The 15,316-nt window shown below is 37.2% G+C and overlaps 1 protein-coding gene across 6 annotated transcripts in view; it reads right to left on the reverse strand.

The window, feature by feature from the left end:
- Window positions 1–1,167: 1,167 nt before the first annotated feature.
- Window positions 1,168–15,316, reverse strand: part of GPR160 (G protein-coupled receptor 160) — a 56,076-nt gene continuing 41,927 nt past the window's right edge. For 2 of the 6 annotated variants that reach the window (XM_021934672.2, XM_021934673.2), the window contains 2 exons: window positions 13,407–13,530; window positions 1,168–9,102 (listed from right to left, as the gene is read on the reverse strand). In XM_021934672.2, the coding sequence (XP_021790364.1) occupies window positions 8,014–9,030 (1,017 nt within the window). In that variant the 5' untranslated portion in view covers window positions 9,031–9,102; window positions 13,407–13,530 and the 3' untranslated portion in view covers window positions 1,168–8,013. Of the gene's footprint in view, window positions 9,103–10,198; window positions 10,252–10,286; window positions 10,342–13,406; window positions 13,531–15,316 lie in introns of those variants that run through there. The other 4 variants (XM_009201385.4, XM_021934674.2, XR_004182216.1 and 1 more) reach the window with 4 other exon arrangements.

A 15,316-nucleotide genomic window follows, 5' to 3' on the forward strand; every position in this document is an offset into this window, starting at 1 on the left:
GGCAGCTGGGGCAGGACTTTCTGATACCTGACAGTCATGTTCCAGAGCAACCTTTGGGCAGTGGAAACTGGCCCATCTATGCAAAATGATTGCTCAGTCTGTTTCTTGTGTACTACATATGTAACTAGCTGGGCCCTAAGGAAGGTTTTCTAGGGGGAAGGATAGGGAAGTAGAGGAGGAGACAAGTAGGAGGAACAAAGCATTCCAGACCCAAGAGGATAGAAGTTATTTAGGATAGATATGGCCTACATCCATAGTTCAAAATAATACATTTTAATTGTTAGATGCCAGTTATAAATAGGCTATAGTTTTTATATGTCAAGATTTACCTGTAATCAGACTCATTCTTTCACTCTCTATACCCACTGTCTCCATGCTTAGGAGCATGGATATTAATAGTTCCAATGATATATAAGTTAGTGATTTTTGATTTCCGAAAATTTGACAACCTTTTATTATAGTTGGAGAATATTTGTCAAAAATTCAAAGGTTGTTGTAATTGAGTTGCCAGCATTACAGAGAGTTTCCATTTTCAGATACCACAGTTGAATCACCTCTGTAGATTGTTACAAAGAGGCATTTTAAGATAGTATTTTATTTGTTAGGTTGTATCTCAGTCTAAGAATTGGGAAAAGAAAAGCTATAGGTTTCTCTTTCCTAGTCTGGATTTCGGTAAACACAAGCCTACCTCTGCTTCTTTGATTCACAGCAGTGTGGATCATGAAATGAACTGTTTACCCACATTCATCAATATTGGTATTTTATAAATCTACTTAGAGCATTTAATTTCATCTCAAAGATTGTGATCCAGTTTAGATAAGCACAAATACAGTATTAGGAAAAGTAAATATGCAATCTTACTAAAATTTCAACTTGTTAAGCTGTATATCTTAAAAAAAAATTATTTGGGGCTGGGCATGGTGGCTCACACCTGTAATCCCAGCACGTTGGGAGGCTGAGGCGGGTAGATCACCTGAGGTCAGGAGTTCGAGAGCAGCCTGACCAATATGATGAAACCCCATCTCTACTAAAAACACAAAAATTACCTGGGTGTGGTGGCGTGCACCTGTAATCCCAGCTACTTGGGAGGCTGAGACAGGAGAATTGCTTGAACCTAGGTGGCAGAGGTTGCAGTGAGCTGAGATCGTACCCCCGCACTCTAGCCTGGGTGACAGAGCAAGACACCGTCTCAAAAAAGCAAAACAAAACAAAAAATTCTTTGGGAAGATAGGTCCTCTTTTGTTAGAAGTTCATAAAATGTATCCTTACATAGTTTTGTTCACAGTAGTTACATAAGCTTTCTTCAAATAAAAAAAGTTTAAAATTAGATTACCTTCTTTGGAAAAAGAATTTCCTAAATTTTTAAGAATTTTCCAAGTTTTACATATTAGTTTTAGAACCTAATCCATTTTCAAATTGTACTATGAGAAAGCTTTTTTTAAAAAAAAAAGTTGTAAAGCATTAATACAAATATAATTATTACCATCACATTCCAGAGAATATGGCTTTTTCTAAACTTTCAATTTAGAAAACATACATTAAGGGGGAATCTCTGCCCTCCTTTTCAGCTCTGAAGACCAGCTTTTCTACTCAGACACATGCACACACCCCTTCCAAGTGTCATGTTTATGGGAACGTTTGGGAAATGTTTTCCAGATGTTTTATTTTTTCCCTTTTATAGTTTGTTGACATTTAATCTTATTTAAAGATGACAATTTTAATCTGAAATGTTAGAGAAGAGGTACAACATAATGAGGTTCTAGCTAGCTTTCTACTTTTGAAAAATATTTTTTTTCTACTGCTTTTTACAAGTACTGGTTCTCTCAGTGATACTAGTGGTGTTCAGTATGAATCCATAGAAAGAAAACAAAACATGTTGTTTAAAAGAAGCAGAGTAATGAATTTCAGTTTGGAGAAAACCAATATAATTTAAAAACACTGTTATACTAACATAGCAAGGTTTTAATTAAATATAAGAGTAAGGTAGTAAGTTCTTTTAGAGCACCTGTTTAAATTTACTCCAGGAATCATCTTAAGGATTGATAGTCACCATCATTTATTGACCTAAAAGTTACATTTCATGGAATATTATCAGTGTTAAATCCAAGCTTTGTGGAGCTTTAACTGACGATGGTGAAAAAGTTGGTGTTCGTGAGAGTGGTGGGGTGTTTAGTCATCAGTGAAGTTAAACATCAACCTGTTTTAGAAAGAATTTTTTAGTCTTGCTTCAAGTAAACCAGAAGTGTCTAGTATTTAAATCTTTATTTAGAATGCTTCCCTTAAAAGTATTTTTTTGTTTTGGGTAGCATTAAACAGTAAATAATCAGTAGTAAATAATAGATGAATTAAGATGATGATGAATGAGGATTAACACACTGGTCTGGAGACTGGGGTTTTATGTCAGTGGGTTAGCTGTGTGTGACATGTTGGGCAATTACTCAGCTTTTTTAACAGCTTCCAGATATGCAATATGGTCCCTGTACTACTCAAAGGTTGATTTTGGTTTAATTCATCTTTGAGGTACCTCCCAGCTCTAAAACTATGATTCTAGGCCATGTAATGGGGTTGCTCCTACTTCATTCTCTTTCCCTTTTTAAGGGTTCGGTTTAGCATCCATTTCTTGGGTCACCTACAATCTTTGTTCTCCTAAGGATTAAAATAGAAAATTCATACGTAACAAGCAAATGAGGACATTTTCCTAAATGCTCCTTATTGGTTAACCACTGAATATATGAACACATATGAATATTGTCATTCATGTACTTATATTCATTTAGCAAACCATTTGAACACTTACATGTGCAGTGTGTGGTGATCATGACATGAGGAACTAGTAATAAGTAAAATCTTCCCCCCAAAATTCATTGTGGCTTAAATAAATGTGAACATAATCATTACTACTTAATAAACTGACTGAGAGGGAATCTTAATAAACTTGGAACTGGGAGGGAGTATTTTTATGCATTGGGTAAAGGGTTAGGCTAGATGACATCTAAGGGGTCTGAGTGAATCATATCATAATTTTTATAACACATTTCACATACTAAACATCAGTTGGCCCTATACCTGATTAAGTTACAAAATTTAGGAGACTTAACATTAAGGACTTACAGGTTGAGACAGCCCATATTTCACGGCATTATTTTAACACTTGAATCTGTTCCAGAGTTGTTGCTATACAAGGCATGTGGCAGAACAAAAAAAAGCTGGTGTTGATATAAGAGCTTTTTACCCAGTATTGACAGTGTAGCAACCTTTTTTATTTTGAGACGGGGTCGCTCTGTCGCCCAGGCTGGAGTGCAGTGGTGTGATCTCAGCTCACTGCAACCTCGCCTGGATTCAAGCGATTGTCTTGCCTCTGCCTTCCGAGCAGCTGGGATTACAGGTGCCCGCCACGACACCCGGCTAATTTTTGTATTTAGTAGAGATGGGGTTTCACCATGTTGGCCAGGCTGGTCTCGAACTCCTGACCTCAAGTGATCCACCCATCTTGGCCTCCCTAAGTGCTGGGATTACAGGCATGAGCCACCACGCCTGACAGTGTAGCAACTTTCTAAAACTGAAAAATCTCAAAGGAGATCACTGGAACAGACTCGTTCATTTATTTTTTGTTTTTAAATTAAGATGACGCAAAATAAATGTTACTGTATTTTAAGCTATTACAAATATCCACCTTTTAAAGATACGTAAGAAGCAGTAATATTCTAGAAAGCACATACATACAAAGGGCATCCTTTAAAATGCAGAACGGGTAAACATGAAACAGTTCCATGCTTGAATTGGTAAGTATTTGGGGGATAAACATTGAATGGGAGAATCATTTATTGGGTTAAGGTCCCTTCCTTGTCACTCTGGGATGCTGTGAATCACATTGTACTTCCTATTGACACAGCTTTACATGTCAACATCAGTTGATACTAACATTCTCCATAAAGATATAGAATGAAAATACCTATTAAAAATAGTTTATCATTCTTGTGGCTTTTTGTTTGTTTGTTTTGAGACAGAGTCTCGCTCTGTCACCCAGGCTGGAGTGCAGTGTTGCGATCTCAGCTCAATGCAACCTCCACCTTCCCAGGTTCAAGCGATTCTCCCACTTTGGCCTCCCAAGTAGCTGGGATTACAGGCATGCGCCACTATGCCTGGCTAGTTTTTTGTATTTTTAGTAGAGACGGGGTTTCACCATGTTAGCCAGGCTGGACTCAAACTCCTGACCTCAAGTGATCCGCCCATCTCAACCTCCCAAAGTGCTGGGATTATAGGCATGAGCCACTGCGCCTAGCCTGTTGCAGCTTTTTAAAGCAGGAAATATCCAAATAAAATGTTGGGTTAGAATCTATATTAGAATCTTTCACACTTAATTGAAAACGGGAAGACTGTCATCTAAGTAGCCAGATAATCTGGGTTTCAAAAAATTATTCCATGGTACTAGTTTAAAAAATACTTTTCAAGTGTTTTAATTTTTAAAGTATAACTAATTTTTCAAATATTTTATGCTGTTAAAATGTGTATTACATAAATACTTTTTGTATATGTATTAAATTTCAAAAAGTCAACTGAATGTGCAAAGATGATATATAATTTTGGATGTATACATTTAAACCAGATTCCCAGTCCTCTCCTTCAAAAACTTGGTCTTTGTTTTTCCTATAGGGGAAAAAGTCAAAATAAGTTCCAAAAATTATCCTCAAAGTAGTAGTATGCTTGTAGTAAATGAAGGTTGGATAGATGGATACTGACAATGGTGGCAGGCATTTCAAGCCTTTTACTAAATTAGTACTTTTTGTCTTCTTCCTTATTAACATTTTGTTGTTAATTTTAGCAAAGACCAATTGTGATAAACTGGTGTTTTTTGGATGCTTCAAGCACATGTTAACCAATTTTGTAATTCCTCCTTTTGGTTCCTCCCATTGTTCTAAAATAGGACTTTTGTATTATTAAAACCTCAAAAGATGATCCACCCAGGATGAACAAAGATCACCAAGGGGAAAGAAAACATTTTTTATCTTTACAGAAAACAAATGTTAAGATTATATATAGATGTATTCTTTACATTGGATATTGTATTAGAGTCCTCCTTACAAGAAATGAAATAGTTTTTAGCACTCTTAGCATTAGAGTTCCTAGATTGGTGTTGATAGCTACAGTTTTAAAATGTATAACCTGAAAATGAAGGTTAATTTTGCATTGTAAGAGCACATTTGATCTATGTAAAAAGTGTCCATTTGGTGTATTTTTTTAAAAAAGAGAAAGCACTTTCATATTAAGTAGCATGTGTATGAATTTAGATTTTCATATTTGTTGTGTCTGTATTCAGTGAAGTAAATTGAGCATTTAAATGTTTGTTGATGGCAACATTAACTATTAAATTAAAGCACCTTATACTCTGCTGCTTAACTTGCTTGTAATTGCACCTTTGTTACCTGCACATTTTCATATAGAATATTGTTGTAACATTGCTTCGTGTGGGTCTGGATGGAAGATTAGTGGGCCTACAGGATCATTTATTTATATTGTTTATATTATAATAATATATTGTAGACCAGTTGTAAGTTCATTTCTTTACAAATAAAAGCCTCTTCCATTTGGCTGGTCCATTGAATAATTTTTTTTCTTAAGCTTGTGAGACATGGGGAATCCTGTGTTAAACAAAAAGCTTAGTGAGGTTTGAAATGGTTTTAAAATCTCCTGATTTAAAATCTGCAAAGAGTTTTAAGTCTTTACTGATTAATTTCAATATATTTAAACGTATTTCAGTCCCATATTTGGCCAACTAGAAGGCAATATATTTAGAGGAAAAAGTAACACAGAGAAGGAAAGAGGGCCGGGTTTTAATGTTTTAAACTGTTTAAACACACCCTGATGTTCTCTTGAACATAGGATTATTTGTCCTAAACTTTCGATATAGTTGGCTCTCTATATGCATTTGGTTTTTATAGAATAATGTGATTTTTATTCCTACTTTCTCTATTTTTTTTTAACATTGTAGCATCTATTATAGGGGTTATTTCTGTTCCCTACCATGTCTTCTGTTAACAGACCTGATCATAGAGAGGTGGACATATGATTGAAGACAGGTTGAACAGTCATTCCCTGGGACTATATATTTGAAGTTAGGAGATGCTTTAAGTTGGAATTATGAAAGCCCTGAGCTGCTGGCAGCCAGAACACCCACTTTGTGGACACAAAATGGAAACCAACAACTCAAGAGAGATTCTCCTAGTAGTTTACCGAGTTGTCTTTCCAATATCCAGCTTGTTCTTAGAATGGCTCAGGTTGAGTTTGTATTACCTGCTACTCAAAGAATTCCTGACTGAGTGCCCAGGAGCATTTCCCAACTTGTCTTTATAGATGGTTAATTAATTAGCTAATTAAAGAGACTTCTGTGCTCAAGTAAATGGGTTTCTTCTTCATTATAGCACTGTAAAGCCTTAAGATGTTCATGGGCATTGTACATTTTCAAGTGAAAAATAATTAAGAAACAACATTCTTCACATTTGACTCTGAAACAAACCATTCTTTTTGAGAACAGTCAGTGAAAGGCAGTGTAATATAGTGGTAAAGAGCAAGAACTCTGGACCAGAATTCTGGGTTTGCATCCCAGCTTCCCCAGTGTCTAGTTGTATCATAGTGAGTTTCTTACTTTCATTGTTTAAATTTCCTCATCTGTAAGAAGGGGATAATAGTTCCTGTCAGAGTTGCTGTGAGGATTAAATCAGTTGCTGCATGTGAAACACTTAAGATGGTACCTGGCACGCAGGACACATTTCTTAAATCTCTTTGCCATTATTAGTGTTCCATAGCACTTGTTTTAGGACATTTTTTCAAATAATGGAAAGTAATCCATTTGTGGATCATGAACTCAATTTAGTGGATCAAAACCAGCATTTAAAAAATGACACTAAAAAATGTATTTGCATGATATGTAAGGGTATTGTTATGACATGTAAACATAATACATACGTGTCTATGGGTCATGATGTTAAAAAATATATCTTACTATAAATATAAAAAAAAAAATTCAAAAGCCACCAATTCAGGAAAAGCTAGGTTTAGATTTATGCAATATAGTATTTATAAATGGGTGATAAAAATACCTGTGTAGCTTAATTCCTAAAGTAACATAAGATTATTCTGCCACTCATATTGTTTTACTCCAATGAAGCAACTCTGCCCATCCACCGGGGGAGGTTTGGCAATGTCTGGAGACATTTTTTATTGTTTCTACTGGGCATGGAGGTGCTACCAGTCAGCGGGCAGAGAGCAGGGATGCTGCTAAACTGCCCCCCCAACAGAAAATTAACCAACCCCAAAGGTCAAGAGTGCTGAGGATGAAAAACTCTACTTTTACGTGTACATTGCTAATGTCATTATGATGTGACATGCAAGTATGTGACATACAAGTTATAATATGAAAACGAATCTGCTGAATCATGGAAAGGGACCTAGTCATTACTTCCAGTTCCATAAGGTGAGCAACCAGAACTCTCTTCTTCCAGGAATATTTGCATTAAGAACAGAGATACACTTTTTAAAATTAGCTACATTTAAAAGAAGCTAATCTTCCTCTTACACTGAACTTTATACCAAATCATTTTAAGAACAATTTTTATTTTCTTGCTTTCATTTGAACATTTAATAAAAATGTTTTGGTTGGTATCTTAAAGTTGTCAGTGAAATCTCAGATTTACATAACAGTTTGCATCCAGTAGTTTTTTTGGGTAACACAAACATCAGTATGGCCAAATGTTAACTCATTTCATTTTCTGTGTTAATAACAAAATAATATTTGTAATATACTGTCCCTGAACAACTATAAAAACTTCTTGGAATTATTTCGTTTTTAAAATAAAACACTATTTAATAAATAGTATCATAGCCCCAAAAGACACATTGTGAACAGTATCAAAGTTAAGGGGCAAAAGCTTTAGTTCAGTTTATTTTTTAATATGTCCTGAGTTCCTTCTGTTTGCAAAATTATGATCTTACTATAGTCGTAACTTTTAATTAATATTAACAAATCATTATTGATATAGGCTTTTCAATTTGCTCAAGATTAGGAATTGTAAGTGGAATGAAGCAGCACTTCCAGTTGACAAATGGATCCAAAGGTAATCCAATGTCTCTTAAATTAAGCTTGTGACAATTAAACCAATACACTGTAGCAATAAGAAAACTATTGACAAAGTACAACCAGGGAATATTCATCTCAATATATGCTGGAACCTGAACTTTAAGTAAAAGAATGATTACCTGAAGTAGTACAAATGGTAACCAGGTACTGAGAAAACAGACAATGAGCTTGGATAAGAATATTTTTTTTGATCTCACAGTATAATTGGAGTGGGATGAAAAAGGAAAATATAAGATAGTTTCATTCATATAGGAAGTTATCCTGACAGCCTGTACCAAAGTAGTAACTTCTTCCCAAGAGGTTATGAAAGCTACAAATAAAATCATCACCATGAAAAATGACAGCCAGTAACTCTGAATGCTGACATAGAAAGGACAGTGGTGAGAATAAGCATTCTGTGGCTTCAGGCTTTGGTAGATGGCTGGGTCTCCCAAAACATAAGCAAGGACTGAAATCCAAATTAAAATTACTGTAAAGAAATAAAATAATTTTTGACACTTAAATGAAAGCTTGGTTGTTTTAGAGAAATTGAGGCAATAATCTATACAAGCTATCAGGAAAACTGGATAATGCAAAAAGCCATAAGTAAAGGAAATAATTTGAGTAAATAGGCAGATGTGGTATTTAGTAAACCTAATGCTTAAAAGTACAAAATCCCTGAAATACAATATAATGGAAATGTTTACCAAAAGTAAAAGATCAATGAATGCTAGTGAAATGCAAAAATATTCCATAAAATTTTGACAGGTGTTTTTTCTTCTCATTCCTAGTGTAAAGATATTTAATAATATTTTCCCAAGTATGATCAAGAACAGCAGACAGTTAACATCTAGGGGCTGGTTGGTTTGACGTAACTGGTACTGAAAAGAGCAGTTCTCTGAAGAGAGGGCAGTCATATTTTTACTTAAATTTCAAGAAGACCTGCTGAAATACACATGATAAAACACTGCTTCTTTTATTTTCCGTCCCTGCAAAAAAAAGTGAAAAGAAAACCTTAATGTTACCTATTTTGAAACTTTACAAAGCAAGCACCACTATTCTTAAAAGCCTAATTCAGTCATTTCCCCAAATAATTAAATATATGAATAAGAATTATATAATACAGAACATAAAAATTAATGTGTATACTTTGGTCATTTTTTTGAGACCCAGATGGTCCAGAACTCAGAGATTTTTAAACCAAAATGTTAAATATAAATTACTAACTTCTATATATAAGTACAGGTTTTAATAACTTAGAGAAATGGTTTCATCTACCAGGGCCAAAACTCATGCCTAAAATAGAAGCTTGATAGCAATATGCAAAACAACTACATAGAGCTTTTAATCCCACCTCACTCTGACTCCAGACTGCATGACCCCAGTCCCTTTTGTCAGTGAAGTTTAGAAGCTATGCTTTTGGGGCCCCTTAACACAGTTTTCAAAGTTTTTAGTTGCAGGATCCTTCAGATTGAATCTTTTCCTGAATCTCTGAAAACAGATGGTTTCAGCTAAAAATAATGGAAACATAGGTAAAGGAAAGAAAGAGAAGTGTTTATCTTCTGGATATGATCTTTCAGTTAATGGCATGTGGAGAGACAAGATAATAGAGGGAAGGAATAGGGACTGAGTATAGATACATGAGAACATCAGGAAGCGGTAGGTAAAGGCAAAGGAACAGGAGTTGAGGCTTCAGTAATACATGCATTTGGAAGCAGGAAAAAGAGATGGTGAAAGAAGTCAGAAGAAGAAATCAGGAAAGGATTGGAAGGAAAGGAAGGAGATTCAAGAAACACATCCTTTAAAAAAAAAAACAGAGTTGACCCAAACTTACTTCTACAATACTATTCAATCACAGTATTTATAAATAGGAAAAAAAAAAAATGACAAGAACAACAAACCCAACCACAAATGTCAACAACTGGAGATGGGTTCAAAACCACACAGGTTGGCTGCGTGTAGTGGCTCTTGCCTGAAATCCCAGCATTTTGGGAGGCCAAGACAGGAAGATGGCTTGAGCCCAGGTGTTGGAGACCAACCTGAGCAATATACAGAGCTCCCTCTACCAAAATATATATATATTACCTGGGCATGGTGATGCACACCTGTGGTTCCAGCCACTGGAGAAGCTGAGGTGAGAAGATCGCTTGAGCCTGGGAGGTCAAGGCTGCAGTGAGCCGCGATTGTGCCACTGCACTCCAAGCCTGGGTGACAGAGCAAGACCCTGTCTCAAAGAAAAAAAACAAGAAAGAAACAAAACACAGGTTGAATATCCCTTATCAGAAATGCTTAGGATAGGCCGGGCGCGGTGGCTCAAGCCTGTAATCCCAGCACTTTGGGAGGCCGAGACGGGCGGATCACGAGGTCAGGAGATCAAGACCATCCTGGCTAACACAGTGAAACCCCGTCTCTACTAAAAAATACAAAAAACTAGCCGGGCGAGGTGGTGGGCGCCTGTAGTCCCAGCTACTCGGGAGGCTGAGACAGGAGAATGGCGTAAACCTGGGAGGCGGAGCTTGCAGTGAGCTGAGATCCGGCCACTGCACTCCAGCCTGGGCTATAGAGCGAGACTCCGTCTCAAAAAAAAAAAAAAAAAAAAAAAAAAGAAATGCTTAGGACCAAAAGTGTTTTGAATTTTGAATGCATCCCTAATCCAGAAACCCACACTTTCATTTGAGCATCAGGTCAGTGCTCAGAAAGTTTTGGATTTTAGAGCATTTCAGATTTCAGATTTTGGATTAGGGAGGCTCACCCAGGGATATGGTCATCTTTATGATATGCAGCCATTAAAAATGTTTCTCAGGATAGGAGGAAGACTTGGTTTTCATAGTTTTCACTCTACCTTCATTTGTTAAATTTTAAGCCTTGTGAATTTGGTACACGTTAAAAAAACGTCATGATAAATTTCCACAGTATGTTTAGTTAAGTGAAATGCAGGTTACAAAATTATGCAGCAGCATGTCATGTAAGAAGTTATACATGCATAGAAAAAGGCTAAAAAGGTACATATCAAGTTATCAATACAGTAGTGTTATAGTTTGTTTCCCAAACTTTAAGGAAAAAAATGGAGTACTGAGTCTGAAAACTGAAAAAGTTAAATTTGCCTAAAAATAGGTCACTGATGATTAAATAATTTTGTCTGAAGGTAAAGAAATCAGTGTGACAATAGTGAAAACATGGAATCAATCCAAATGCCCATTAGTGACAGATTGGATAAAGAAAATGTAGTACATATATACCATGGAATACTATGCAGCATAAGAAAGGAGATCATGTCTTTCACAGGAACATGGATGGTGCTGGAGGCCATCATCCTTAGCAAACTAACGCAGGAACAGAAAACCAAATACCACATGTTTTCACTTACAAGTGGGAGCTAAATGATGAGAACTGATCGACACAAAGAAGGGAACGACAGACACTGGGGTCTACTTCAGGGTGGAGAATGGGAGGAGGGAGAGGAGCAGAAAAAAATAACTATTAGGTACTAGACTTAGTACCTGGGTGACAAAATAATCTGTGCAAAAAACCACCATGATACGAGTTTACCTATAAAACAAACCTGCACCTGTACCCCTGAACCTAAAATAAAAATAAAAAATTCACTGTGAGAGAGTTTTGATGACAGTTTTGTCGACAGATTGAACCATTACTCTCATGGCCATAAATCGGTCATAAGATAACTTATTAAGGTATACAAATAATGAATCTACTTACAGAAACGTGTGTATGTGTAAAGGCAATTATAATACAAAATCTATTTTCATAACTATAAAAGACCCAATCAAACAAGTACTTCCCACACTCAAGTTTTTTTTCCCCTGTATTTAAACATAGTACAGTTTAATTTGATCCTATCCAAAAAAGTTGCATTCCAGATTTGATATACAAGGGCAGAGAAACGTAGCTGCCGACTTGACAAATGCCATTGGTCTTGCAAGTGGTGTTGCTTGGATAAAGAAGCCAAGATGAGTAAGACTGTAGGAAGTCCCCCTTGTGCCAAAAATGGAAACAAAAAAGGCTTAGTTTTAAACAACCAATGTTGGTTTAAAATGAGGGTGAGGAAATCGTGTGGATTCATATTTATAAAGACCCATTTTTCAGAAATGTAACTTTAGGATAAAAGAATAGAATCATCTGTCTCACATAATTTTAACTTTTATAACTCCTATTCTAAAGTAAGGAAAGCCAAGTCAGGCTGGGGGTCGTGGCTCATGCCTGTAATCCTAGCACTTTGGGGAGGCCAAAGTGGGTAGATCACTTGAGCTCAGAGGTTCAAGACCAGCCTAGGCAACATGGTGAAACCTAGTCTCTACAAAAAATACAAAAATTAGTTGGGTATGATGGTGGGACCTATAGTTCCAGCTACTTGGGAGGCAGAGGCGGGAGGATCACCCAAGCCCAGGAGGTCGAGGCTGTGGTGAGCTAAGATCATGCCACTACATTCCAGCCTGGGTGCCAGATTGAGACTGTTGCAAAAAGAAAAGAAAAGCTAGGTAGGCAACATCCAAGGGATGTTTTCCAACTTCCTGTTTCATCACTGACTCTGACCTGTGGAGGCACCTGGAAGATGACAAAAGCAGGGAGGAGGAGAACCTGGAGGAGGACCCTTGTGTCTCCTAGGGGATAAGGAAGGTCCACCGAGGAGGAAGAGAATCAGTTACAGCCACCAAGGCAGGAACCAAGAACCTCTTCAGAAGATGACCGGAATAAAGACGACAAGTTCGACATGGAATATGTAAGAGAATCATAAAGCTAGAAGAAAAATAAGAGCAGGGAAGACAGGCAACTTGAGGCAATAAAAAGCGAAAGGAAGAAACTGGAAAACAAGATTTTGGCCAATTTACAATAGTTCCTGAATACCACGATCATGGAAACCAATCAGAGCTTTCTTAGATTTTATATACTCTACCCCAATTACCCCATAAACCACTATAAGTGTTCAAAATTCCAATATTTTGTTTTTAAAACAACTCCCTGGAAAAGTCAGAAATCCTTTGATTAGCTACCTGAATTTTCCCTAGAAAAATGTTCACAGTAAATATAGGGACTCAGAGATTTACAAGATCTGGTCCTTTTCCTGCATGATTCTTTAAACTACTTCTGAATCAACTCACATGCAACCTGAAAAGTTAATGCGAAAGTCCTTTTCAAGGTATCTTGCTTTACCATCTGGCCCAGTTTGGAGGTATTAGCAGGGCCTCAGGGAAACAAACCATGATTTCCTTTCACTGACCCAATCTCTGTTTTTCCCTTTGTAACCCAATTAATTTTTAACAACTTGCATACTTACTCTCCAGTGGGTCTTCTTTGACTGATGATCTTCCTATTTAATTTTGCTTTTACTGCCTTCAGTTATGTTATTTTTGGTTCCTTGCATTTCATTTTGGTATACCAAAATGCTATGTAAGTAAGCTCTGTGTGAAAGATAGAAAAGAAAACGAAACATTAAGAGCTATCTTAATAGCAAGAGTCCAGTTAAAGTGGTTCCAGATCACTGCTTAGAAAAATTGTAGCTTTTTGTGGGACTGAAGCCAGTAACTAACTGCTTACATTCTTAGTTTCTTTCTTGCAAAAGGAAGAAAGGGGATACTTGTATTGAAAGCACATCAAAAATGAAGAGATTGATGCATATACCACATTTACTTAAAGGAATCTTACTTTATAGTTTTCCAGCCACAGGATAAAGCAGCTGTCCTCAAAGTGTTTGGTTGCAGGACCCTTTGACCCTTGTTGCATGTTAACATCAATAACATTTTTTAAATGTTATTTAAATAATATGGTAAAAAATTACTAGATTTTACCAAACAATAATTTAGTGAGCACAGTGGCATTGTTTCACATTTCACAACTTGCTTTAATGTCTGGTTTAATAGCAGACAGCTGAATTCTCATCTATGCCGGGTCTGTCACACAGACCCTGGCCGAACAACAGATGAAAGGAGTACTCAGACACAGATATGCAGTGTAACAGCAGCTAGGGGGCTGCCCAGCATTAGTGGCCAAAGAAGAGAGCAGCCTCGAACAGCTGGAGCTGCTTGCTTTTATTCAGTACAGACATAATGCCGAAAACCTGGAGCAAACATAATCTGTGGGTAATTCACATTATTATTCCCCCTTCCAGGGAGCAGTCATGCGTGTGGATGAGCAAAGGTTGGTTTCTGGACCACACAAGTGAAAAAGCCTATTTAAGATAAATCCCCCTACACGTCCTTGTACCTACTCCTTGCCCTCTGCCTCAAGGTCAGAAAACAGCTGCCTTCAGCTTATTCTCCCCCAAAGCTATACAGAGCCTTCCAACCTTCCAGAAGGCCTGCTCCTTTCCCTACAGTTTCTCCCACCACTCTGACCGATCTACATCTCTCCCTTTTGTTTTTTGCATCAGGTTTTGTTGAAGAGTACAGATGTGTGCAGCAACAGGTTTGACAAGCACAGCAGTTACAGCTGTGTTCTGTCTGGCTTTGCATAAAGGGGTTTGCGGCACATAATTCATCAAATTCTGCCCTCTAGAGGAGGTATTGACTGGCCTCTCAAGTTGTTTTAGCTAGCACTGACCAGTCCCATGGGGTCATACAGAAGTTGTCTGCTATGGCCTCAGTTAATCCTTTCATAAATGGGCTAGTGGCTCCATTTTCTCTAATGGTTTTTCTTATCTCTTTATAAGTGTTGAAAGTAATGGGTTCATGTACCCGATTGCCTTGTTGATCTTGCATTACCAGGCAGACCAAGAGCTCCCTTTCTAATGCTGCTTAAGACAGGGTCCCATAACTGTAGTGTATCCCTTGTCCTTTTTCCAATTTATTGGGAAAATCTGTCTCCTCCGTGGCACCTTTACCCGGTAACGGTGGGACTGAGTGAGGAGAAGGCGGCAGTAGGGTAGATGACGGTTCTTCCTCCCTTCCCTTTTTAGGCTCTTCTGTGTAGAGTGGGGTCAAAGCAGCCCTAACTAAGGCCCATAATGTTAAAAGATGTTACTGGGACCCCGTTGCCCTTATGCATGATTGTCATTTAAGATTTCTTCCCACTTGCTCCCAGAGCTCTAAGTCTAATGTGCCTTCTGGGAACTATGGGTTATGGAAAACAAGTTTGCATTAGGTCCCTTAATTGAGCCTCTGAAACCGAGGCTCCACTAGCTTTAAGCAGTTGTTTCAATACTTTCATATGCTGTTTCTGTTGAGCAAATAAGTGTTGTCCCATGATGAA

The sequence above is a fragment of the Papio anubis genome, chromosome 2 (genome assembly GCF_008728515.1).
Source record: "Papio anubis isolate 15944 chromosome 2, Panubis1.0, whole genome shotgun sequence".
Taxonomy (NCBI): domain Eukaryota; kingdom Metazoa; phylum Chordata; class Mammalia; order Primates; family Cercopithecidae; genus Papio; species Papio anubis.